The sequence below is a fragment of the Cnephaeus nilssonii genome, assembly GCF_951640355.1.
Source record: "Cnephaeus nilssonii genome assembly, chromosome: 8".
NCBI classification, from domain to species: domain Eukaryota; kingdom Metazoa; phylum Chordata; class Mammalia; order Chiroptera; family Vespertilionidae; genus Cnephaeus; species Cnephaeus nilssonii.
Window position 1 is genome coordinate 29,328,666 of NC_137079.1, and position 27,653 is coordinate 29,356,318.

A 27,653-nucleotide genomic window follows, 5' to 3' on the forward strand; every position below is an offset into this window, starting at 1 on the left:
TTTGGTCCTCAGAGACACAAGATAGCTGCTGCCCTTCCCACGATCACATCTTAATCCACGCAGGGGGCAAAAAGAAGGGGGAAGCCTCAAAGCCTCTCCCCACGGGACCGTCTGCATGAAGCTCTGCCTGTAGAGCTGTCACACGGCCACCTGGGAAGGTGAGTGGGAAGACTGAGCAGTGCTAACAGGTGTGTCATCCTAACAGGAAAAAAAAAAAATCCAGGTTCTGCTAGAAGGAAAGGGGGTTAATATGAGCGGGAAATTGCAGTTATGTCTCCCTCACCTCTTCCCTCGGTCCCAGCACACAGGGACGGGGGGGACGGCATATTTCACGGGCACCGGGTTAAGTGCCATTGCAAGGGCACAGCTGTGGCTCTGCCCTTTTCCAGTTAAAAAGAAAACATTTGTGCCTTTAAACACCATATTTAAAACAAGCAAATATTTTTTTTACCTAACTGAATAATAACAATAGTTAGGCAGCTGTCCACAGGTGCCTCCCGCTTTTCGCGATTCACTTCGTTAATTGTTCAAGGGCTGGCCTCTACCCACAGGGAAACAACTACCGACTAGACCACGGAGCTTGCGCGTGGTTCCCGCTGCCTTTGGTCTTCAGACTCCATTCATTTCCAAAGGGGCCCCAGTCAGCACTGAGGTCATGTCACAGCCACACTGAGTTAGCGTCTGCTGTCACAGTCTGCCTTCCCTCCCGGGATCCCCTGACCGCCTAATCTTGTACACGTTAAAGCATCACTCTCTGTGCTCTGAAGTGCTATGGGTTTTGACAAACACACATTGCTATGTATCTACCGTTAACGACATACACAGAATGGTTTCACGTCCCTGTAATCCTCGGTGCTCATTTCTTTTTAGCACTGAATAAAAGCACTGTCTGGCGTACCAGTTTATTTACCCACTCACCTGCTTAAGGGCATCTTGGTTGCTTCCAACTTTCGGTGGTTAATAAAGCTGCCATAAACACCCAAGGGCAGGTTTCTGTGTAAACACCAAGGAGAGTGATTGCTAAACCGTATGGTAAAAGTGTGTTTTGTTTTATGAAAAACTGCCCAATCGTCTTTTGAAGTGGCCCTACCATTTCCATTCATGCCCAGTGAACGAGGCCCTGTTGTTCTGCCTCAACACGTTTCCATGTCCAGTGGGAATGACAAATGTCATAAAGCGGGGTCACCTGAGAAAGGAAGCATCCACACAAAAGGAGGAAAACCAACACGTCATGGGCTACCGGCTAGAGGACCTGGGCAGTGACCATGCCAGGTCCCTTCTCCACCTCATGCCCCGAGGCGGTTCCCAGTCTCCCTTTGCCCAGGGGAGAAGCTGAAGCGCGGAGGAGCCAGGCAGGTGCTCAGCACGCCCCGGTGGTGATCACAACGGGCCCCGGGTGCTTGTCTATTGTCTACTGCCCATTCTACATCGTGTGTGTCAGCCGTAAGGCCGAGAGAAACTCTGCCTACTTCATAGACTTCATCAGGGAACTTGAAGAGTTAACCTGGAAGTGAGTTTCAAATCAACTCCCCGTTGTTTTTTCCAGAGTGACTTTGCTAATGCATTTAAGAGAAGGCGGAAATGGCAGGCTCACATCCCCGATGAAAGATAAATTGCTTGCTCCAGTTTCCTGGCCTCCAAACGGCGGGGCTCCAACAAGATCAGGCTGCTGACCGCATCCGACAGCACGGTTCGAGTTCAGCTCCCTGTGGAACAGATAGCGGTGTCGCTGCGGTGGCGCGGGGAGGGGTCCTTCACACAGGCTCATGTGCAGGGCCGCCACCACTCCAGAATCAGCATCCAGCTTACACAGAGACCCAGCTGCCATGGACGGGAAAAGCAAAATGAACCGACAGGACTCCATTTGGAGGCAAGAAAAATGGATATGGAAAGACTCCACTCCAGCCCTGACCCGTGTGGCTCAGTTGGCTGGGGGTTGTCCATGCACTGAAAGGTTGCTGGTTCGACTCTCGGTCAGGGCACATGCCCGAGTTGTGGGCGGGATTCCCGGTGGGGGAGGGGAGAGGGCGTGCAGGAGGCAGCCAATCAATGTTTTGCTCTCACATCCCTGTGTCTCTATCTCTTCCTCTCCCTTTCTCTCTCCCCAAAAATCAATAAATATATTTAAAAACAAAGAAAGACTCCACTCTACCCACTCTCCTGGTGGGATGCACCATGGACACACATCTCAGAGGAAAGACAGACCTGCCTTTGGGTTTGCAGCTGCGGTGCAGGAAGCTGGGCAGGGGACTGGGGCCGGGTCTTTCCTGGCACTAATATTCTGAGCGTCAGTCCCAGCAAAGGCTGGTTAGAGGCTCCCGGTTCTGTGTTCACAGGTGCCAACCTCAGACAGCCACCTCACTTAGCAGAAAGCCAGGAACGAGGGAGAAAAGCCACTGGACATGATATAGAAGCCCTCCTAAGGGAGGGTGACACACACATGTCCGTTTCCACTATGGGTCAGAGTCATGAAGCTTCTAAGAGACTCTTTTTTAACATGTGGCCCTTTCCCAGTGCCAAGGCCACGCCCATTGCACTGTGGCTCTGAGTCCTACCCATGCCCGTACAACTGGCAAACTGAACAGTTTCGTGCTGCCTGCTCTAGCGATGAAAAGAACCTAAAACTGCTGGCACTTTTATAAACAAAACACTGGAGCAGATGGTCGTCATGATTTTTGTAAGGAGGAAAAAGCACCGTGTTTATCTGAAAGGTCCGGAAATGGTTCCCTTACATTCAGGTCATGTGTTTGCAAGCCACGTGAACTTCTGGCAAGGCTAGACAGAAACAACCTCTGTGACTCTCTCCAAGGATGGAATTAGCCACATTCACACACTGAGTTAGTCCTGATTGTGGAGACCCACAGCCGCTGCAGCATGCAGGTAACCGAGAACCGCAGCGAGGAGGGAGACCTCTACCTTGCAAGTCACATTATGGAAAGATTTTCTATTAAATGATAGAAATGTCAAACTTATACAAAAACAGTGAGAACAGTGTAATGACTGCACATTCACATCTGTGCCCAGCCAGCCTTGCTTCCTATACACCCCCCAACCCCCAACTGCTGGCCCCACAAATCACCTAAGGCAAAACCCAGCCACTGTTGTATTTTCACATGTAAATCCTTCGGTGCATAGCTCTAAAAGGCAGTGACTTTTTATAAAATGTGAACACAATGCACTCAATAACGCCATGGCCATGATACAGTTAATAGTCCTTCAGGATTAAATGTCTAGCCAGCGTTCCATTGCCTTTTCTCTGTTTGCTAAACCCAGTTTGTTTGTTGGTTTGTTTACATTGGAACCCTCACACGGCCAGCCCATATACTGCAGTTGGCTGCTCTTTCTCCCAGGCCTCTCTTGATTTACAGGTTGCCTTTCCAATTCCTTTTTCTTTGCAATTTTGTTGTTGTTGAAGGAACCGGGTCGCTGGTCAAGTAAACCTTCCCACAGTCTGGAGTTTGCCAATGCTGCGCCTTTAGTGGTGTTTATGGTGCTTCCTGTGTCCCTCGGTCCCCAGTACCTCCTTTAAATTGTCTGTTAGATCAGAGGCTCGTGCAGATCCAGTTCAGCGTTTTATTTATTTATTTACCCTCCTTGGAAGAGTACCTCAGACTCTCTGTGTCATCTCCATCCCCTTCCCTTCCCATCTCCCTACATCTGCTTTGAGGTGAATACCTGCCTACCTATCGGGCAATCCAGTCTCATTCCTGCCAATTTGGGTAGTTGTCTGAGCAGAGGGTCACCACACACGGTACTGTGTCCCTCAGACTGGATGGGTCTCTTCTTCTCCAGCTACTGAACTCTGTCCACCCTCCAAAGCCCAACGGAGCCTCTGGGGGCCGAGGCACCCACCCCCACAGGAGGCGACTCCATGGTTAACGACTGTCTGTACTCATGGGACATACATCAAACCCAGCCTGTCCCTGACATCTCTGTCTGCAAGCCCCTGGCTCCATTCTTCAACCAGGTTGAAGTTTTGGTCATTTTATTTAACCACACCCAGGATTACAGCTCGGCCCAAGAGACACATAAGTGCCCATGAGTGTCGGGTCACCGACCACACACGTGCATGTCGGCAGCAACACGCACACGTCACTTTTCACAGCTACTTGCCAGGGAAAAGTTGTCTTCTGCAGTTTGAAAGAAGACATTGTATTTTCGTTAGATGACCACAGAACTGGATTCTAAAGACTCCGTTCCCTCTTCCTACTTCCCAACACACAAACCTGTGTGCTTCCCTAGGCAGGTTGGGGAGGTATGCAGACCCCTTTTCCTTAAATACCTAACTTTGCAGCTATTGTGATTACCTTCCTGTGTCTAGCTTCAGGAAAAAGCGGAAGTCCAAATTGCATAAGGTGGGAAACCTTAGCACAGTAACTTCAGACACTGGAAAAGAGGGCATTTCATGACGAGCCATAAAAGTACTTGGTGTGTCTCTTTAAGAAGAGAAGGAAAGAAAAGGATTCAACATGCATAATTCAGCCAAGCCTGGATATGTGAAGGAGAAATTATACAGAGAAGTCATGCAGGTTGTTGGGTTTTTCGAAGCATGGAGAAATGTAATATTGCATCTCAAATACATTTCATGGTCTACTTAACTTAATAAATAAAAAATTGCATTTCTGAGTTACAGATGGTGCCGATAGAATGAAGGCACACGTGAATACCGTGACCAAGAGTGTAACTGGAAAAGTTGTCTATCTCAGTATTGAGATCAAATTTTCAAATAGCTAAAATGAGACTACAAATACAGACGTATGGGAAAAACAAACACATATATGATACCATAATCAAAGTTTGCATAGGTTATATGCTTTCTATTTTTTAAAAGTATTTCAAAGTTTTTTGTTGTTTTTTGTTTGTTTGTTACAACACAAAACAGTGGTTCCTAATGTTTTTGGTATGAAAATGTCATTTCAATACAAAAATTGCAAACTCTTACCAGATAGTCACTTTTGAAAATATATGATTCAGAAAATGCCTAAAGACTAAAAGTTATTTTGTACAATTTCACGCCTTTTAGATGAATTTGAATGAATGCAGTTGTCTCTAGAACAGTGAGAGGGAGAGTAACAGAATCCGACAGGAGGCACTGAGTCCACACAGAGGCCCACGCCGAGATCTGAACCGCCTCTCACATCACTGGAGGCCGAGGAAGCAGGGAAGCAGCGGAGTCCTCACAGCTGGCATGGAGATGCCCCCAGAGCAAAACGGAGAAGGAAAAACCACATGTGAAAACAAAACCTACAAACTGCAAATCGCAAGGAAGTACTTTGATGTCTGCGAGGGAGAAGCTGCAAAGCTGGACCAGGAAGAAAGTGAGGGGACCCATGGCAGATCCTGGAGGTCCCTCACAGAAGAAGGGAAGAAGAGGGCCGTGCCTGAGAGGGAACTGCCACTGTGGGCTGAGGCAGGGGATCCAGGAAGAAAGCCACAGAAGGTGACAGAGGGGCCGAGTTGTCAAGGTCCTGGCAAACCAGCACAAGGACGTTGGCTTTTGGCTTTTGTCCTGAGTAAGATGAAGTCACCGGAGGGTTTTGTGCAGAGGAAGGGCTTGAGCTACCATCTTAGAAAAAACTCATCTCTTGCCCTAACCAGTTTGGCTCAGTGGATAGAGCGTCGGCCTGCCGACTCAAGGGTCCCAGGTTCGATTCCGGTCAAGGGCATGTACCTGGGTTGCGGGCACATCCCCAGTAGGAAGTGTGCAGGAGGCAGCTGATCGATGTTTCTCTCTCATCGATGTTTCTAACTCTCTATCCCTCTCCCTTCTTCTCTGTAAAAAATCAATAAAATATATTAAAAAAAGAAAAAACTCATCTCTTTGCTCTTTTGAGAGATGGCGGTGGGGTGGGGGTGCGGGGAAAACAAACATAGATGCAGCATGTCCTAGGAGGATTTGGCTTCTGCATCTATTCCGAAGGTGCACCAGCAGGACTTCCTGGCAGAGTAGAAGTAAGGGTGAGAGAAAGCACAGTCCAGGTGATAAGGTTTATGGCTTATGGAACAGAAGGATTTGCAGTGAACTAAGGCAGAGAAGGCTGTGAATGAAGCAGGTGTAGAGCCATCTATGACTCATTCAGGTGGAGGTGTTGAGGAGGCAGTTAGATGTGGTTCGGGGGAGAAGTCTGGGCTAAAGGTATAGAGTTGGGGGTCACTGATATAGATGCACCAAAAGCCACAAGGCTATGGAATCACCAAGGGATTGAGTGCAGGCAGAGATGGAGAGGAGGCTCTAGAATGGGAGAAATAATCTCATCTTTGAACTGATATGAATCCAGTAGAGAATAAGGACTCTAGGATGGAGGGAAGGTAAAGGGGGACAGCTGGGGTGAAGTCCTAGAGTGGAGAGGGGGGTACTGGAATCCAGGTGGCGGGACTAACGTGAGGAAACATCCTTGTAGTGTAACAGGCAGGAAGGCAAGCATGTGGTGGCGAGCCAAGGGGTGGGTAGGCAGGTGGAGAGACAGGTAGGAGGCGCTCTTCTGGTGGGTTCAATTCTTCCTGTAGAGTAAGAATCAGGGTCTCCATAGGAGAGAGTAAGGATGGTGAAAGGCATTGGGGCCAAGCAGAAAGAAAGGGTGAGCTTCTATTGGGGAGCTGGACAGCCTGTGGAGATAGAGCAAATTGCCCAAGATGTTGAGGACCCACTGAGGCTCATGGTCAGGAATTTAAAAGCAAAACAGTCTGTATGGTAGTATATTTTGCAGAGCTGTATTGAGACCTGGCTAACATACATAACGTCCGTCTTCCCTTACGCAAGTACAAGCAAGGGCTAGGCAGAGCTGGAGTCAACCAGGGTTCTGGTTTTGCCACGCTGCCACAATGAAGCAAGAGGACGTTCCAGTTGAGGAGTGTACAGGAGTGTGACGCCTGACAGTGGATGGAACACTGGGTAAGAAGGGGAGAGAGGACCTAATGGGGGTGAGGAGGGGAAAAGTGGTAAGATCAACAAATTCATTCCATTATTTCCCCAAAGATTAAATGAAAAATAAATGAATGAATCAAGCATGAGCTCAACAAATTTTTAAAGAAGAAGTAAAGTCCAAGAAATAGAGACAAAGCAGAAACAAGTGAATTAGAAGTTGGAAAAATCAATAGAACTAAAGTTAGAAATCAGTGGCTGAAAACAAAACAAGAAAAGAGATCTATTCGCTAACTAATCAAGAAGAAAAGAAAGTAAAAATACTCACATTAAGAAATGAAAGAGGAAAATAGTCTTGAAAGAAGATAAGTTTTAAAATTATATGAAATTTCTTTGTACGACTATGAACTTGTTTGAAAACCTGGGTAAAATGGATACTTTTCAGGGGCTGTATAACTTATCAAACAGACCAAATTCCATGGAAGAAAGAAAGTTTCCAAAGAGCTACTCCTTCCAAAAGCACTAGACCCAGCTGGTTTCCAAAGCTTCATAGAATGGGTCATTCCAACACATATGACACTCACCGTATAGAAAGATGACACATTTCAAGTTCTTTTAATGAAGAGAACAAAGCATTGATACCAAAATCTGACAAACACTGCACAGAAGTAAAACCTAGACAATCCTACATAGAAGTACCAAAGTAAAAATTCTTCAATAAATAGCATCAGATATTTCCAGTTCTTATGTGTAGGCAGCACTTAGCAACATGGTTCCAAACAATACAAGTTGGAAAGGGGGTCAGAGGAAGTCACCGTACTGTACAGGAACCAAACAAATATGACCTCAGCTCAGTGATCAAGGTCAACATCCACAGTGATGAGTTATGGTGACAGCATGTTCCCCTGACATGATGTGATGAGAGGTGCACTTTACCTCTGTTCTTCCTCCCCAAAACTCACGACTCCATCATAGCCATGAGAAAAACAACAGACAAATCCCAGAAGTGCAGTCTACAAAACACCTGCAATCCTCCTCAAAAATGGGAGATTATATTTTTCTAGGAATTTGTCCATTTCATCAACATTGTCCACCTTTGTTGGCAGATAGTTGCTCACAGTATTTTCTTACAATCCGTTATATTTCTGTGGTGTTGGTTGTTACTTTACCACTTTCATTTCTGATTTTATTTATTTGGGTCCTCTCTCTTTGTTTCTTGATGAGTCTGGCTAGAAGTTCATCAATCTTGTTTATCTTGGTTTCATTGATATTTTGTATTGTTTGGTGTGTTTTTTAGTCTCTATGTCATTTATTTCTGCTTTAATCTTTATTATTTCCTTCCTTCTACTTACTCTGGGATTTTCTTATTATTCTCTTTCTAGTTCTTTAAGTTGTAGGATTAGATAGTTGATTAAAATTTTTTCTTGCTTTTTGAGGTAGACCTATAGTGCTATGAACTTCCCTCTCAGGACTGCTTTTGCTGTGTCCCATAGATTTTAAGTTGTTGTATGTTCATTTTCATTTGTTTCCAGGAAATTTTTGATTTTTCTCTTGATCTCATTGGTAACCCATTCATTATTTAATAACATGCTATTTGCCTACATGTATTTGAATGTTTTTGAGTGATTTTACTGTAGTTGATTTCTAATTTCATTCCATTGTGATCTGAGAAGAGATGCTTGATATGATTTCAATCTTCTTGAACTTGTAGAGACCTGTTTTGTGTCCTAACATGTGGTCTATTTTTGGGAATGACCCATGTGCACTTGAGAAGAATGTATATTCTGCAACTTTGGGAAGAAATGTTCTGTATATGTCAATTAAATCCATCTGATCCAATGTGCCATTTAGAGTCACTATTTCCTTGTTGATTTTTGTCTGGAAGATCTATCCAGTGAAGTCAGTGGGGTGTTAAAGTCCCCTATCATGACTGTCTTAATGTTGATCTCTCCCTTAAAGTTCTTCAGAAATATATATATATATATATATATATATATATATATATATATATATATATATATATTTGGGCACTCCTATATTGGGTGCATATATGTTTACCAGGGTTATATCCTCTTGTTGGATCAACCCCTTTAATATTATGCAGTGACCTTTATTGTCTCTTGTAATGGCCTTCATTTTGAAGTCTATTTTGTCAAATATGAGTATTGCTAACTCAGCTTCCCCCCGCCACCCCCCATTTGCATGGAAAGATTTTTTCCATCTTTTCACTCTCATCCTGTGTGAGTCTTTTGTTCTGAGGTGGATCTCCTATAGATAGCATATATTTGGGTCATGTTTTCTTAACCATTCCCCTACACTATGTCTTTTGATCAGAGCATTTAATCCATTTACATTTAAGGTTATTATTGATAGGTACTTATTTACTGCCATTTTAATTCTTTATGCCTATGTTTCTCTCTCTCTCTTATTATTATTACAGAAGTCCCTTTAAAATTTCTTGCAATGATGGTTTACCTTTTTTGTTTTTGTCTGAGAAGTTCTTTATTTCACCATCTATTTTGAATCATTGCCTTGCTGGATATAGTAATCTTGTTTTCAGATACTTGCTTTTCATTACCTTGAATACTTCATGCCATTCCCTTCTGGCCTGTAGAGTTTCTGATGAAAAATCAGCTGACAGCCTTATGGGGATTCCTTTGTAGGTAACAAATTGCTTTTATCTTGTTGCCTTTAAGATTTTGTCTTTAATTTTTGGCATTTTAATTATGATTTGTCTGGACATGGGCCTCTTTGGGTTCTTCTTGCTTGGGACTATCTGTTCCTCCTGAACTTGTGTGACTTTTCCCTTCACCAGCTGAGAGCAGTTTTCTGCCATTATTTCTTCAAACAGGTTCTCTATCCCTTGCTCACTTTCTTCACCTTCTGGTACTCCTATGATGCAAATATTGTTAAGTTTCATGTTGTCCTATAACTCCCTTAAGTTGTCCTCCTGTTTTTTAATTGTTTTCTCTTTTTGGTTCTCTGAGTGATTTTTTTTTTCTACCCTCTCTTCTAATTCACTTATCTAATCCTCAGCTTTTCCTAATCTGTTTATTTCTTCCAATGTGTTCTTTATTAGTGCTATGTCATTCTTCATTTCCAATTGGTCATTTTTCATAGTTTCTATATCTTCTCTCATGCTGTTCAGCATCCTTGTAATCATTACTCTGAACTCTATAACTGATAAATTTTTTATCTCCATTTCATTTAGTTCTTATTCTGGAGAATTATCTTGTTCTTTCATTTGGGATTTGTTTTTTGTCTCCCCGTTTTGGCTGCCTGTTAGGGTTTGTCCTGTGGATTAGATAGGTCTGCTACAACTCTCTGTCTTTTTGGAGGGACTCTGGTGGTCAGATGCTGTTTGTGACTGGCACTGAGTACCCTGTTTGGGGATATCAGCAATCCACAGCTTGTGGCTCTCTCTGCTGGGTGCCCTTAGAAAGGACTAAGATGTGCATCAAGGTCTGCTTTTCCTAGGCCTGGGTCCAGAAGCAATCAGGCAAAGACTTAAAGCATCCAGGGATTTGCCTCTGCCTGTAGGCTGATTGTTATTTTCAGTCTCTTAATGAGCCTCAGGCTGCAGATCACAGCAGGGCATAAACTCCACAGGGTGGGGAGAGAGGTTTTCCAACAGGATGGGACAATTGCTTTCCCCGCAGGCAAAAGCTGCCTGGATAGTAAAGGTCTGCCTAAGAAAAATGTCCTCTGCAGTATGAGGGAATGACTCAGCACAGGAAACCAGGCAGCTCTCACCCAGAGCCCCAACCCTGGATTCTCCTCACACAGCTCTAGTCCACTCTGCCTTCCCTCTACCAGAGCCCAAGGTGAGTGGCTGCACACGAAATTTTGTGTGTTTTCCCTTTAAGAAAGTGCCTGCATTTCCAGCCGTCTCTCCCTGGCAGACAGTAACCCCACTGCTTTCCACAACCAGGATATGTGGGCACCTTTTTCAATTCTGGTGCACTGGGCTGGGGAGCCCAGCTTGGTGTTTAGACTCCAGCGCTGTCAGTGGGGATGCCCCACAGCTGAAATATCCCTCCGGAACGCCAGCTGCTATCTGTGGGAGCCTGGCCAGCCCTCTCATGCCTCTGCACTTCCTACTAGTCTCTATGTGCTCCCCACTTTATGTCCTTGGTTATAAGTGTTCTCTCCAGCTAGTCTTCAGTTGATTACTCAGGATGGTTTTTCTATATTTTAGTTGTAATTCCATTTTGGTCCTGGGAGAGTGTCAATGTAGTTTCCACTTAATCTGTTGCTATTTTGGAAAGTCTCTCTGCTACTATTTAATATTGTCCTGGAGATATTGGACAATGCAGTTAGACAAGGGAAAGAAATCAGAAATATAAAGAAACACATAGAAGAAATAAAATGATAATTATTTGCAGATTTGTTTGTGCAATTATGTAATTAGATGGTATGAACTTTGGTTCATATAAAAATAAAAAGGTAGCATGAATGGCCAGGAAAACTCTACCAAAGAGCAATAAAGTCACGTTAGCCTGATCAGAATTAAAACATGCCATAAAGCCTCAATAATTAGTGTGGTACCAGAGAATGAAAGGCAAATAGACCAATGATACAGAACAGGAGCTCCAGAAATTGACTCAAATGCAAACGGAAATGTAACATTTTCATGGTGGTATCTCCAATCTGTGGAATAAAGATAGGAATTTTTATTTATTTTTATTTTTTATTTTTAATATATTTTTATTGATTTCAGAGAGGAAGGGAAAGGTAGAGAGAGATAGAAACATCAATGATGAGAGAGAATCATTAATCGGCTGCCTCCAGCACGCCCCCTACTGGGGATAGAGCCCGCAACCCGGGCACGTGCCCTTGACCGGAATTGAACCCGGACCCTTAAGTCTGAAGGCCAATGCTCTATCCACTGAGTGAAACCAGCTAGGGTAAGATAGGGATTTTTAAAAATGGCATTAGGACCCCCAGACTAGAAAAGCAAAGTTGGATCCATACTTGACACTAGACAACAAAATACATCCAAATGGGTCAAAGGTTTAAGTATAAATAAAAGTACTAGGAAAAAATGGGTGATTCCTTTATAACCCTGGAATAAGAAAGCCTTTTAAAACTATGACTCAAAATCTAATTGAAGTCAACTACATTTTTAAATGGCAAAAAGGAAAGTCAAGAAAATGATAATCTGAGAAAAAGTACTTTCAACACATATCTCAAGGGTTAATCTCCCTTAATTTATAAGGAGCTCCATTATAAATTAAAAACATTAAATGATTAACAGGCTAATTTTAAAAAGGCAAACAAGAGACTTAAATAGCTTAAACAAATGAGAAAATGCTCAATCTCACCTGTATGACAAATGCAGTAAGCTCCAGCTGAGATAGCTGTTCGCAATTCTCAGACTGACAAACACAAAAAGTAGAAACTGGCTCCCATGGGGAATCTCTACAGAGAGTCATTCATGACTCCTTGTGGGTGAAAAATGGAAACCATGGGGTGGGGCACAATAGTAACCCTGAGCGAAACTGTCCAAAAGCATTTGCCCCTGACAGCCTCTGAGAATCTGAAATCCAGCATATGCATGAAATATATACAAACATACATACACAAAGGTCATTAACTGCAGCACTGTATGCAGTAACAAAAAATTGAAAAGAACCCAAGCATCCACCAATGGCTGTTGACCTATGGTATAACCACACAGAGGGTTATTGTGTGACTAAATAAAGACTAAAGACATTTCCTCTTTACTGATATGGAATTATCTTCAAGATATATTAAATGGGGGTAAAAGATACAGATCAGTATTTGCAGTATGCTACTTCTTGCAGAAAACAGGAGGAAACCAAGAATATATCAGTGTGTCTTTGTATTTGTGTAAAGACCCCGGGAGGCACATGGGATCCTGAGGAAGTGACTGCCTACAGGGTGAAGAATGGGCACGTGTTGACGGGATCAGAGCAAGAATTCTCAAGGTGTACCTCTCATATTACAGACACTCCTCCATTTACGAGGGGGTCATCCTATATAATAAAACCCTAATATGCAAATCGACTAAACAGCGGACCACCGGACGCTATGACACACAGTAACCACCAGAGGGTGGATGCTCGATGCAGAAACTGCCCCCTGGTGGTCAGTGCACTCCTACAGGAGGAGCGCTGCTCGGCCAGAAGCCAGGCTCACTGCTGGCGAGCACCACAGTGGTGGCGGGAGCCTCTCCTGCCTCCACAGCAGCGCTAAGGACCCCTCAGGGGATGTCCAACTGCCAGCTTAGGCCTGCTCCCCACGGACATTGCCCAGGGGTCCCAGACTGCGAGAGGGCGCAGGCCGGGCTGAGGGGTCCCCCTCCCCCAGTGTACGAATGTCGTGCACTGGGCCTCTAGTATCCTCATAAACCCATCATAAGCTGAAAATATCATAAGTTGAAAGTACATTTAATACACCTGACCTACCAAACATCATAGCTTAGCCTAGCCTACCTTAAACATGCTTACAAATTAGCCTACATCTGAGCCATTATCTTGAGTCTCATTTCAAGAATAATTGCCTTCCTCTTCTTCTCACCAGAAGCAGGAGGCACAAGCATATGGACTTTTTGTAGACATGATGGGACACAGAAACACAATATCCAAACACGCTGGCAACACAACACACTAGAGTATTGGTTGTTTCCCTCATGATCATTGGGTTGAATGGGAGCTGAGGCTCACTGCCCAGCATCACAAAGAGAAATCATACATATTACTAGCCCAGGAAAAGATCAAAATTCAAAGTACAGTTTCTACTGAGTGTGTATCACATTCACACCATCGTAAAGTTGAAATACCATAAGTCGAACCGTTGTAAGTCAGGGACCATTAGTATTTTGACTTTGAACCATAAAGATGTTTACTACTTATTACAAAGCAAAACACAGAAAAGATGACAGTGAAAGTAGGGGAGGGAGGAAGAGAGAACCCAGTCTGGCTCCCAGGGAGAAGAGATGCAATGGTGAAAGATTCAGTATCAATATGAAACTGAGGTTTGGACTTGGTATAACTACTAAATGGGGAGTCTTGAAGGTCTCTTTCAGCAGCCAGAAAATGATATAATCCAATGTTCATATGTAGAGCAATTGAGAAATAATGTGCAGAATTCAGAAAAGAGGAGATCTGGGACCTGGAGAGTATATGCTAAGCGAAATAAACCAGTCAGAGAAAGACAAGTATCACATGATCTCACTCATATGTGTAACCTAATGAACAAAATAAACTGATGAGCAAAAAAGATGCAGAGGCCTTGAAGCATGCAACAGACTGACCTATTTCAGAGGAAGGGAAGGGTGGGAGTGGGGTGGGGGGAAGAGATTAACCAATGAACTTATAGGCATAGCCCATGGACAGACAATAGTTCAGGGAAGGCCTGGGGAGGGGAGGGGAGCGGGAGCAGGGTGGAAGGGGTCAATGCGGGAGAGGTAAGGGGGACATCTGTAATATTTTCAACAATAAAGATAAATTTAAAAAACACACACAAAAAACAAAAAAAGTTATAAAATTCCTACACAGTGTATGAAACTGAATACAAAATTACAATACACTTGCAATGCACTGTTGCTAGCAGCCCATCTTCCCAAACCCAGGATTCCAAAAGTGCCTTATGAAACCATTCTCACTTGAATGAACAAAGATTATGTTTGTCCCCTGGAACAAAGGAGCCAGCCACATTCCAGAAAGGTCAGTGTTAAGGTAATCTCAGGTGATCTCTGCAATTGAGAAGCTGTAAACCTCTGAGAATCTCTCAGAAGCTTTTTGCTTAGAGCCATTATGCTCTGTTTTGGGTTTTACATGCACACATGCGCGCGCGCGCGCGCACACACACACACACACACACACACACACACACACACACACACACCTTCTCCTAGGGTCACCAACAATTATAGCATTAAGGGCCCCATAGCAGGGAGGCCGCCTCTCCCAGGGGATCCACAGCCACCTCTCCACAGGCCCTTTAAGAGCTCAGGAGGGACAGACTCCAGGACCAGCTTTTCCAGACTCTCCAGGGCCCCAGGGAAGGCCTCAACTTCCAGAGGCAAAGTGTGCTGCTAACCCAGAAAGACAGGATCCCAGGGAAACTCCAGGTGAGTGTGCTCACCTTTGGCCTAGTCTCTCACTGGGCTGAGGAGGTGGGGATCTGCCCCTGGGCTTGCAGATAGACCTGAGGCGGTCATTGTTGGCAGTGCCCTTAGGTAAACGGGCCCTTAGGTGACAGTGGCTGTGGCCACTAGGCAATTCCATTCCTGCAGTTAGAGACCCAGAGGCCCCATATCTCTGATAGACAATCCTGCTAGACAAAAGTTACCCGCTTAAAAGAAAGTGTGTGAATGAAAACATGTACAGTATCAGCCACTTATACAAAAATGAGAGCTATAAATATACATGCTTATATTTAAAAAAAAAAACACACAATAGAAGGATATACGTCAAAAACTAAAAAGAAAACATAGATTACTTATGGAGGAAGGTTAAAACAAGAAGGAAGACCCAGGGACAGACCCTAGACATCTCTGAACCTTACTTGGCTTTGGAAATATGCAGTTATCCTATACAGTTACAAAACCAAGTGGGGATTTAAGCAATCATTGAAAAAATAAAAATAAAACAAAGGAACTTATTCACCGGGTTGGTGGCATCGCCACACAGACAGGATTTCAAAACACAGTAATCTGACTAAATCTCCCAAGTTCCTACAGGCCAAAAGTCTAAATTCCACCTTCCTCGGGAAAAAGGTTATTGTGACCGTGAGTATTGCTGTTCTGACACTATTGGATATGTATGTAGGAAATAGCAAATGAGCAATTATATTGCTGTCATTGGAAAAAGGGATTTGGGTCATGGGAACAGAAAGATACAGATCCAAGATCTAAGTGGTCCTAAAAGTGAATTCCAAGTATCAGAACTAATTCATATAGATGTTTCTCTTTTCTAGACCATCTGTGAAGTGTAACTTGCACCTAAGTGTGCAATTGATGAGTTTTGACAAATGTATACACTTGTGCACCCACTGTCACTCCAGAAATAGAATATATGCATCACCCAAAAATTCCCCTCCTCACCTCTGCAGTCAATCCCCACACCTGCCTTTGACCCTCAAAACCCTAACGTGCTTCCTGCCATTGTAAGATTAGCTTTCCCTTTTCTAGAGCTTCCTGTACATGAAGTCATGTGGTAGCGACTCTTGTGTGTGACTTCTTTCACGCACAATGCTTCTGAGTTCCATCTGGGTTGTTGCATGAATGAACAGCCTGTTAGCTTTTATTGCTGAATAGTATTCTGTAGTATGAACTCATAGATATATTTTAAGTTAAAACGTATAAGATATCCCAGGCCTGTCCACTGAAAAGGCATAGAAGCAATGACCAACCCAGTGCAATGGGTATTCCGGGTGCCTAGCTTGTATACTATTCTTTTTAATTAAAGTACAATTGGCATAAGTATTATATTAGTTTCAAGTGTACTTCTCAGAGTTCGGAGATGGTCCAGGTCTCCTGAACCACACTGAGTGGAGTCAAAAGCCCGCCATGAAGAGGTTTCCAAAGCCCTCAAAAGGACAATTTGACCAATAAAATAGCTGTGATGGATTTTAAAAATATAAAATATTAAAATCATTGAGTTCAAAATGATATATATATTTTTAAATAATAAGTTTACTGATCTTTGAGAGAGAGGAAGAGAGAGAGAGAAAGGAGAGAGAGAGGAGAGAGAGAGAGAGAGAGAGAGAGAGAGAGAGAGAGAGAGAGAGAGACATGTGAACTGTCAACCTCCTGGTGCACAGAATGATGCCAGGATGATGCCCAACCAACTGAGCCACTCTGTCCAGGGCCAAAATATTTTTTTAAAACCCTAACCAATTCCCTTAGGAAGTTGCTAAGGAACAAACACACTATTCTAGAAACTGTTAAATAAGAAGGAAAGAATCAAGCATTTATACTGACTCTTCTAGAACTTAAATAAATGAAAAAGGAATGATTGAATGAGAACATCTGCAACTCTCGAGAATTAATAGACCTATGTAATAGGCCAATGGCTGCCAACATCCCCAAAAGACAGACAAGCAAACAGTCACATACTTCTCGGTTGGAAGGGTGCCACCATGACATAATCTTAAAAATAAACAAAGATCCAGGAGCTGGTTCAGGTTCTCATGAACTACCAATTTATAAGAGATAAAGGGACAAAGATGCATGCACGTGCTGCTCTGAGGTACAACAGCACAGTCTAGACCAGTAGTTCTCAACCTTTCTAATGCCGCGATCCTTTAATACAGTTCCTCATGTTGTGGTGACCCCCAACCATAAAATTATTTTCGTTGCTACTTCATAACTGTAATTTTGCTACTGTTATGAATCGTAATGTAAATATCTGTGTTTTCCGATGGTCTTAGGCTCTACAGCAGCAGGTTGAAAACTGCTAGCAGGGTCGCCTAAGACCATCGGAAAACACAGATATTTACATTACAATTCATAACAGAGCAAAATTACAGTTATGAAGTAGCAACGAAAATAATTTTATGGTTGCGGGTCATCACAACATGAGGAACTATATCAAAGGGTCGCGGCATTAGAAAGGTTGAGAACCACTGGTCTAGACACTCCACACAGCAAAGGACACGCTCATCTCAGCCTCTGAATTACAAGGAGAGTCACCAGCTGTGTGGCATGACTACCTCCATGGCCACATGGCTCTTGGTGATGTGGTAGAAATGACTGTTGAAGGGTAGCAGAACACACCACCCCAACATATGCCACTTTGGTGTACAGATTGTTTTGAGCTGAAGGCAACTAAGAAGAAGCAGATACACGATCTCTTTTACCCAGGAGGCCCAGCCGCTCCCCCAGGCCTGCCCTTCCCCTTGTGACTGGGAAGAAGCATTGGGGCTGCCTTTATTCCTTTATTCATATCTAGCCCTTTCCCCAAGGGCCACCAACAGAGTTCCAGGAAAATTCTCCAGAGACATTTTTCCTTCAGAACTGCAGGGTGAGCTCCGGCCTTTGGCATGAGCACGGTTGGGTGCAGTCCCAGTGAGACAGCGAGGATGGGGACAGCTCCTAAGAATCAGCACCTGTATGAACAGCCTGCGGAGGTGGGGTGAAGAGGGTGCAGAACAGGGGTCAGCACAGGATGGGAGACCAGTCCTCAAGCCTATAGGGTACAATCTCATATATTGCTTCCAGAAATGTATACTCTCAGAGAGATAAGGTTTCCCAAGCAGAAAAACAGAGGAAAATTGTAATAATAAATGTGTACATTTTGGTGCATATTTAAATTTTTTAAAAATATTTTTTATTGATTTCAGAGAGGAAGGGAGAGGGAGAGAGATAGAAACATCAATGATGAGAGAGAATCATTGGCTGCCTCTTACATGCCCCTACTAGGGATTGAGCCCACAACCCAGGCATGTGCCCTTGGCCGGAATCCAACCTGGGACCCTTCAGTCCACAGGCTGATTCTCTATCCACTGAGCCAAACCAGTAAGGCTCAGTGCATATCTATACTAATAAAAGAGTAATATGCTAATTATACCAGATGTCTTCCAGACATCCTTCTGGACAAAGCCACGGTGGCAGGGGCCGAGGCAGAGGCGGTTAGGGGTGATCAGGCTGGCAGGGGAGGGCAGTTGGGGGTGATCAGGCCAGCAGGGGAGCAGTTAGGGGGCTATCAGGCCGGCAGGTAGAGGCGGTTAGATGTGATCAGGTAGGCAGGCAGGTGAGCGGTTAGGAGCCAGCGGTCCCGGATTGAGAGAGGGATGTCCGACTGCCGGTTTAGGCCTGATCAGGCCTAAACTGGCAGTTGGACATCCCCCAAGGGGTCCCAGATTGGAGAGGGTGCAGACCAGACTGAGGGATACCCCCTCTCCTGTGCACAAATTTCATGCACTAGGCCTCTAGTTTTTTATCTTTTCTCAAAATGATACATACCTTGTATTTACAAAATTGCTATCATAGTGCATGGTTTTATAATTGGCTGATTCACTTCTTAGAACATAAAACATGGGAGAATGATCATTCTAACTGCTAAATAATTTCACCAAACCCCTAATACTGTGATTTTGCTTTTCCCTAAATATTCATCACCATAAATAATGACCATGATAAACATCTTTGTTCATGAATCTTTGTAACAGTTTTAAAAATTAATTCCTTAGTTTAAATTTCTACAAGTGGAAATTGCTGATTGAAAACACAATATTTGAAGTTTTTATCCATACCATCAACTTCTTTTCCAGTATAGCTACAAGGATTGACATTCTTACCAGCAGTGGCTTTTAACTTTTGTCCATAAAAATGGAGAAAAGGAGCGCTCCTTGTTAAATTTGCATTTCTCTTTATTTATAGTGCAGTGTTTCCTGTCTTTATGGTGGTGTGTCATCTCTGCAGGCCTCAGAGTGAGCTTTCTGCTAAGGCATTCATCCTGTTGATTCTGCTGTGTAAGAGATTTGCATATATGAAGGCCATATCTTTTGTCATGTGGCCTTTTTTTTTTCTAGTTTTTCACTGGTGGTTAATCTTCTTCATTGAGATTGCTAACGTACAGTTTTTTGTTTGTTTTTTTAAATATACATTTTTATTGATTTTAGAGAGAGAAAGGGAAAGGTATAGAAAGAAACATAGATGAGAGAGAAACATCAATTGGCTGCCTTTCTACATGCCCCCTACTGAGGATCAAGCCCGCAACCTGGGCATGTGCCCTGACCAGGAATCAACTGTCACCTCCTGGTTCATGAGCCAGCACTCAACCACTGAGCCACACCGGCCAGGCTCTAACATATAGTTTTAATGTTCAGGTAGTAAAATCTCTTCCTTTTCTCCATTTCCCTCAGATCCTTCTCTAACAGAATCACTTCCAACAATCTAGCACTACTTGCCGCTCAGTTTGGCCAATCCATCCACTGCCTATCCTACGTGCTAGTGTAGTGTCTCCCAAATATTTCCATGGTGTGTACATGAAAGATGAAACATCTGTACAGGACACAGTGAGTGGCCAGGACTGTCTCAGACCTCCACAGGAGGCCGAGGGGGTCAAGGCTTCAGTCCGCCCTAACCCACGTTGGGCAAGGGCCACTGCTGTGGACCCCAGGGAAAGAGATAGTCCGAGTCCTCACACTGCTCAGTGGCTCTAGAGACACAGGAACCCAGATGGCCAGAGAGGAAAACAGTAAGAACCCTGCTGGAGCCCAGGTATACCCCCAGGGCAGAGACTGTGAACAGCAATCACAGGAGGACTGCTCCAGGAACAGGTGATATTTTTGTGGATCTTGGATAAATAGGCAGGGTTTTAACAGGAAGTGAACAAGGCAAGAGGGAAGAAGGGTATCTTTGCAATGGGAATGGTTCAAACAAAGCAAAGACCATGTCCCCAGGTGACCCCCTCAGCACAGCTGGGAGAAGGTGGAGGTGCATACAAAGTTTGGTGTCTTGCTGACACAGCATGTTCTCCACTGATTCATATTGACAAATGCACTTTCTCTGGAGGAGTCTTTGGCGCCTTGCTGACCTTAATCATACAGCACATATTATAAAGCACACAGTTAGATAGAAAACCCACTGCCTTTCTGATAAAACACTCACAATACCACTGCCCCTCCTGGGCGTGCCGAAGAAGTGGTGCTGGCTGCCAGGGATGGGGGATGAGAAGATTTGGGGCTCTCGTAGCGGATCTGCTTTCCAGGCACCTTCAGGTCGTGTGAGGAACGTTCCTCCACCAGCTCAGAGTCATTATTCCCAGTTCTAGGTAATACGTGGCATCCATTCAAATCAATGATGAAAAGCGCCAAGTCAGTTCCACTTAGAAGAGTCCATCTCGGAGATCTTGGAGACCAGAGGACTCCCCAGAATCTCCAAAGGCCATGCAGAGGTTTTTGGGAGACTGATCCACTCCAAGCCCTTCTTACCTGCGACCTGGAGGGTCGCAGCCCCTGTGCTCTCCCTCTGGCCACCACCACACCTCACCCTGGCCCTTTAAGACCTATTAGGAGAAGTATTCATGCTTCTAGCACCAACTAGTAACACTGCAGTCATTTGTAAACGCATGTGCAGTGAACACGTATTCTAAAGAATCAGAACTCCTGCTAGCTTCCTGAATAATATAAAAAGTCCAAGCGAAGAAGACGAAGGGATCAGGGAAAGTTAAAAAGAAGTTAATTATTTATAGCAACACTGAAAGCTCCGTTTCCACAAAGAACACGTTCGCCTTTTGAGAAGGCCCCGCTTGGGACTCACAAAACCGCAAAGATAAGACCAACCAGGCCCTTAGTGGGCACTTCCCAGGACGGCTTTGCAATATTAGACGGCACACAAGGAGAAAACCATGACTCTCTCGGGAAAATGACGTGAGCTTTGGAAGACAAGGCACCAGGAAACCGCAGCGTCTATTGTACTGTGCACAGCTTGGCCCCCTGAAAAGGCCACAATCATTGCGATTCGTTCATTCTTCATTAAGCGGTGATTACAGTCCACGCCAGAAACACTGGAGATCATCAAAGAGCCAATTTCCTTCCAAGCATCAGCTTCCTGTGGTCATTTTCGCCTTTCCCAAAATACATTTTCAGTCCAAGCTGCTTCCGCAAACCCCCCCTGTGAGGCTCTCCCATAATGTGACCGCTGTCGCCTCATAGTTTTCAAGTCCCCCTCTTCCTGCAGCTCTTTCCGACCTCCGGCCCCTCCCCCCGCTTTCTCCAGGTGGACACGCCCACACCTCCCGGCCCTGCCCAGAATTCTGTACAATCTCACATCACACATGCATGAAGGCATTTTGTTTAGCCACCTGAAGTTACCAATATTCAAAGGTTTTTGCCTTGCACAGAGGCAACCTCATGATTCAACTTAATATTTCAGATGGTCTTTATTTACTTTAAGTCCAAGTCAGGGACTGCATTTTAAATTGTGGTGTCGTTCCGGCCCCCCCCCCCCCAACACACACACACAAACCTGTGCCCAGTACTTGTTTAAGACACTCAAGAAATTGTTGTGGCGGGAAGGTTGGCATCATTCACCAATTAGAATGCACAAAACTTTTAAAAGAGTAAACATGCATGACAATGGCATTCTAAAAACAGGAGCGCTCACCTGTGCCACCTGACAGGCCGTCCCAGCCACTGGCACTGGTTCTGCCCCTTCACCTCTGCTGGGCAAGGAAACTGCTCATCCTGATAAGTACATCTTCTGGATCTCTCACACGCAAGTCTTACGATGAACAAAATGTTCCCAGACAAATGCTCCCTTGCCTGACTCGTAGCTTGTTTGGTGAGACATCTCCAACTGGGGGAACAGGAAGGCAAGCCAAAACTCTGCTGCACGGGACTGTGGGTACCACGGACATCGGGTCACCTACCCTGTTCCAGGGGCGCTGCGGGCGTGTGTGGGGCAGAGGCAGACTGGAGCCGACTCTATCATTCACTCCCGCTAAGGCAAGAACGGCAGTGGTTGCTCACACAGATCTGGCGTCTACGTACGAAAGCACCGTATGGAATCCAGAGAGCTAGAAATCTGGAGAGCCAGTCAAGCTTTAAAGCTCCCCTTGCTAAAAGGTACGGTGTATACGTGCCCATGTGTGTGCACACAAGCCCATGTGTGCATACGAGCACGTGTGTGTAGCTCTATGAGGATTCTGCAGGTTAGAGGAGAAAGAAGAAATCACAGGACGGCGATGTTACTCGGAGCAGAGACACGTTCTGGGACACGGCTCTGACCACCACTGTCGGGCACACCTTGCACTCACAGGACCCTGACAGCAGCCCCCTGGCACGGTGCCGCCCCTGCCCACATGATGGAGAGGAGGTTCCACCCCTCGCTCACGCTCGTGGGGCTGGCGAGGGACAGAGTGACACACTGGAATGTGAACCTGGCGTTCTGCTCTGAGTCGTGTTGCTCATCACCACACAGGCACCCCGTGCTGCTCAGCTAGGGAGACTCAGTTACACTAGGAAACGATTCAGGCAGGCAGGTTGCTGATAGAGGGTCTCCATTTCCACCCAGGTCAACCCCACCCCAGCCCTCAAACCCGATACACAGCAGGGTCACTGAGGCCTGGGAAGCCGGCCACTGCCGGGCTCCGAGTGGTTACGGGCAGCTAATGTGCAGCCATGCTGAGCACTGAAAGACTAGCTCACCTTCCAGCCATAAAAGCTAATGATAAGTGGGATCTGGACCCTCTAAGTCGTCCTCTCGCCGCGGGGGAAGCGTGCCTCCTTTCTAAGTCCTTTTCACAGAGCAGAAGCCGCAGGCTTGGGGCAGCATCCTCCCAGCGGCCCTCTCCTCCCTTCGCTCTCCCGAGAAGTGACCATCTCACTACCCACTTTATTCCTCACGTGGGTACATACCCAAGAACCGCAACTGCACCTGGGCAGCAAATAAGAAAGCTTGTCGGAAAGATGAGGCGCTCCCATCACAGGAAGACAAACAAAGTTTTAGGTTTCAGCCTCTCGTCTGCGAACCATCACTGACCAGGGAAGTGACAAAAATCAAGTTTTAAACCTGCAAAACTAAGCACAGATGCTGGTGGGGCGACCACACTGGAATTCAACCTCCCAGCCAGCCAAGTTCAAACAGCCAACCATGTTTACAAGTGCAAGGGTCCGTCAGCAGAATTGTGGCTCAGGACCGCTGGGTCCGGGGCCATTTACAAGTTACCCCACAGGAGCCCACATGAGAATGCCAGACATCCAGAGATGGCACAGCTGTGACCCTTAGCCATGCACACCTGTAACAGGGTGGAAACCCCCACAGCCCTGAGCGGGTGGCCAGGGGACAGCAGCACAGTCTTAGCTGTGCCCAACAAGTCCAACAGTGTGGGCTGATTATGGCGAATGCCAGCCTAGGGCAAGGCTGAGAAAGCTCCGGATTTAGAGCACAGGAAGTGTTATCAGCGTGACTCAGTGGTTGAGCGATGACCTATGAACCAGGAGGTCACGGTTCGATTCCTGATCAGGGCGCGATCCCCAGTAGGGGGGCATGCTGGAGGCAGCCGATCAATGATTCTCTCTCATCATTGATGTTTCTATCTCTCTCTCTCTCTTCCTTCTTTTCTGAAATCAATAAAAATATATTTTTTTTTTTGAAGTGCCCAGATGAGCCTCTAGCTGCTGGCTCAGATTCACACCTTCCCCTTCGGTAGTCGGTGAGAGTGTTGCCTTGTCTAGTGAAAATGGTACTTGTGGAGTTAGTTTGGGGAGAAATAGCAACACATAATTAAATTCAGGCAACACTGAAAACGGGGAGCCAGCACGTCCTTCCATTAAGGAATGCATGCGAGCTCTCAGGTTAGTCAGAAACCAGGAGAAAAGCATCCCCAGGCGAGGATGAAGGGGTCAGACTGAGCTTTGAGGAGTGGGTCCTCTCCCCACGGTGTGTGCTACTCATTCTGTCTTTGCACTGATTTGGTGACTGGCAAGAGCTTCCGCACCCTCTCAATACGACAGCACTACAAATTTAGACAAAAGCTCTTGTGTTTTTGAAAAGTGAAGCCAAGGCTGGGAATAGTTCCCTTCAGGTGCACAGTGTTTTGTTTAAAACCTAAAGAGACATTTCTCATGATCTCTCACCGGAGCCAACCTCGTTTAAAAATGTTAACTGAAATGAGCACCAGAAAGGCAAATGAACAATCATCTTGAGATGTCCTCACCGAGGTGTCAGTTTGCCCGCCCCAGCATATGACCAGTGAAGCCCTGTGTCAACTGTTCTCCAGATCTAAAACCCATCAGCCTCCTACAAAGACCAGAATAGCTAAGAGCAAGGCTTTTGGGTCCAATTAGTAGCAAGAGCTTCCGGATTAAAATAAAGTTTAAAACGGGCCTCTACCTGTAGCTGTCCCTTCTAGTTGATCTTGAACAAGCCTGATGACGTCAGATACATCGATCTGATGGTCACTTTCTTCCGTTTGGGCCTCATTGGATCCTCGCGGGGAAGAGCAATCCTTGCTTCCCGTTTTCTTGCACAGGATAAATCTCCAACAGTCAAACATCGGTCTGTGGGGTGGGAAACAAATTTTAAAAGGAAAACAAGGTCATGCTGCCAATACACATCCGAGTTATTTCTTTGAACAAAGCCCAAATAACTAGATACAGCCTTTAGCAGAGTTTATTCTGAAATGGATATAGTATGCTTAAAATTAAATTCATTCTTGCCCTGGCCAGTCTGGCTCAGCGGTTGAGTGCTGACCCATGCACCAATAAGTCACTGGTTCAATTCCCAGTAGGGGGTGAGCAGGAGGCAGCCCACCAATGTTTCTCTCTCATATTGATGTTTCTCTCTCTCTCTCTCTCTCTCTCTCTCTCTCTCTCTCTCTCTCTCCCCCTTTCCCTTCCTCTCTCTCTAAAATCAATAAAAACATACTTCTAAAAAATTAAATTCATTCTTCTCCAGTGAATATCTATCAATGTTCAGTTAACCAAACAACCTTCTTTTATAATATTGAAGTGAAACAAAGGGTTGCATAAACAAAAATTTACTTCTGCTGTTTAAGAGAAAGCAAAACCTAGATTTTTTTCCCCCCCTTGACATTTAGGCTCTTGTTTCAAGGATATAAAAACCCCTGGTTCTCCTGGTTTCAATGTCACAGTCTATTTCACTGAACTGGCAAACTTTCAAAACCATGCCGAAGGCTTATTCAGATTACTTAAGAACATTTTAAATCCTCTAAGTAAAGAATGTCCTCAGAGTTCCAGAACAAACAGTAAAATCTTATTCCTCCGGTGAAAATTTGGCAGAGAAACATAAATCAGGTTGTTTTAGGAGCAATCTTGAATTTAAAGGGACAACTAGTAACTATATCTCAAACAGAAGCCATCTGAAATCCTTTGCTGGGCAAACAATTCACCTTTATTAGGTAATTACTAACTACACTTCTTCAGACTTAGTGTTTTGGAATATTTATGGTTCATTACCATTTCCTCCCGCTGGCTTCATACTGGCAGGGTCCCCTCTTTAAGAATAAAGGCGTAAATAATTGGACTTGAATAAATTTGACGTGCGGCTCCACAATCTCACCTTTCCATTTTACTGCTTTACATTCTGCATTATCCATTTCAGGTTTACTTTGGTCCCTGCCGCAAGGACCCCCCAGGGAAACCCTCACTGCCCCTTCAGGAGAACGCTGGGAGATTAGAGACTGTGGCCTGCCCATGGCCATGGTTCTGCATCAGTCAGCGGAGAGCTCCCTGCTGTCCCGGACAGGTCCTGGACACTCCGTCCATCAGGGTTCCCCCTGATCCCCGGCCACAGGATGGCCGCTCGTGCTCAGCGAGGCTCACAGGTCTGGCCACCCTCTGGACAGATAGGAAGCCTCATAAGCTCCCCCAATGCCGGCCGGCCCTGGAGTGGGGGGGAGGGGTTCCAATATGCCGCCTATGTGACAACTGCGGCAGAGTCTCAGTGATCGTTCCAGAGAGTAAGGAGCCACCACAAGACCCGGGGCGAGGGCGAGGGGGCGGGGGAGGGGGGGCGCGCACACAGTTCAGATCCCAAGCACTTTGGGGTGTCACCAATTCCACACCTGTCCCTAACAAGGAGATGTCACATTTCTCCCACCCCCTCCTCTTCCTGCCAAAACAGTTCCCAGGGCTTCACTGCCGGTCCTATAAGATTCGCCCTTCCCTTTGTTTTTATTAATGCTTGTTTGTTACCCATAAGCATCGTTCATGACCCTTGTCCAGGAATGTCTTCCAGATTCATATAACCTTATTCCTCAAACTTCTTTGCACAACACCACCACCAGGAACCTTCACCGTGAAAATGAGAGATGAGCCATATGCCACACCCACTCTCCTCTGGCAGGACCTCGCGCCTCGTCATTTGTCACTTGTCCTTGATCCTTGCTTCATCTTTCAGAGAAGATCAGACCACCATACCGGGTGCTCCAGGAAGGGCACGGACTGTCCAGCACAGCCAAACCTGGGCCTAAAGACTTCCCATTGCTTAAATCTAGTTTTGACATGAAAAACGAGGAAGAGGCCCTAGCTGGTTTGGCTCAGTGGATAGTGTTGGCCTGTGGACTGAAGGGCCCTGGGTTCGATTCTGGTCAAGGGCACACACCCGGGTGGCAGGCTTGATCCCCAGAAGGGGCGTGCAGGAAGCAGCCAATTAATGATTCTCTCTCATCATTGATGTTTCTAGCTCTTTCTCCCTCTTTCTTCCTCTCTGAAATCAATAAAAATACATTTTTTTTAAAAAAGAGGAAGAGTTCTCTGATTTAAAACAATAACAACAACAGAAAATACTGATTTGTCCTCTTTTCTTCTAGATTCTATTGGGAGCGTTTCAAACCCCAGCAGGCTGATGGGGATCTTAAACCTGCCGAAGGACCAAGAAAAGGCTCTTCTGTGCCCACGGGCCGGGATCTCCCCCAGGTCCCGAGAGAGCTGTCCATAATCTGAGCCCTTCCAGCAACCCAAGAAAGGTTCCGGCGGCTTCTGTCCTCTCTTCGGCAAGATTGTACAAGTATCAGTGTTCACTCGGTCTCCAGATAGGATTGAGAAGATCCAAGGTTTGGTTTTAATTTAGTTTGTTCTGAAAAACAGAACAAACGCGCCCTTCACCTGACTTGCTGGGGAGGCCATCCCCCGCTGGGACAGGCCAAGGTCCAGGGCGGCCTCCCCTCCCTGGCAGGCCAGCCTGGGCACCTGAGACTACTGGGTTTTGCTGAGGACAGCTGGTGCCCGGGGCCGGGGGAGGGTGGGGCTCCTGCCCAAGGCTCCCGCCTCCCGCTAGGATTTTTATTGTTCAGCTGTTTTGGACAACAGTATTCCCAAGAGTCAAGAATGTCATGCCCAAAACAACCCT

The 27,653-nt window shown here is 45.4% G+C and overlaps 1 protein-coding gene across 2 annotated transcripts in view; it reads right to left on the bottom strand.

The window, feature by feature from the left end:
• Positions 1 to 27,653, bottom strand: part of MCF2L (MCF.2 cell line derived transforming sequence like) — a 179,740-nt gene that overhangs the window by 147,119 nt on the left and 4,968 nt on the right. For both annotated transcript variants that reach the window (XM_079779558.1, XM_079779555.1), the window contains exon 2: positions 24,675 to 24,841. In XM_079779558.1, the coding sequence (XP_079635684.1) occupies positions 24,675 to 24,837 (163 nt within the window). In that variant the 5' untranslated portion in view covers positions 24,838 to 24,841. The remainder of the gene's footprint in view (positions 1 to 24,674; positions 24,842 to 27,653) is intronic.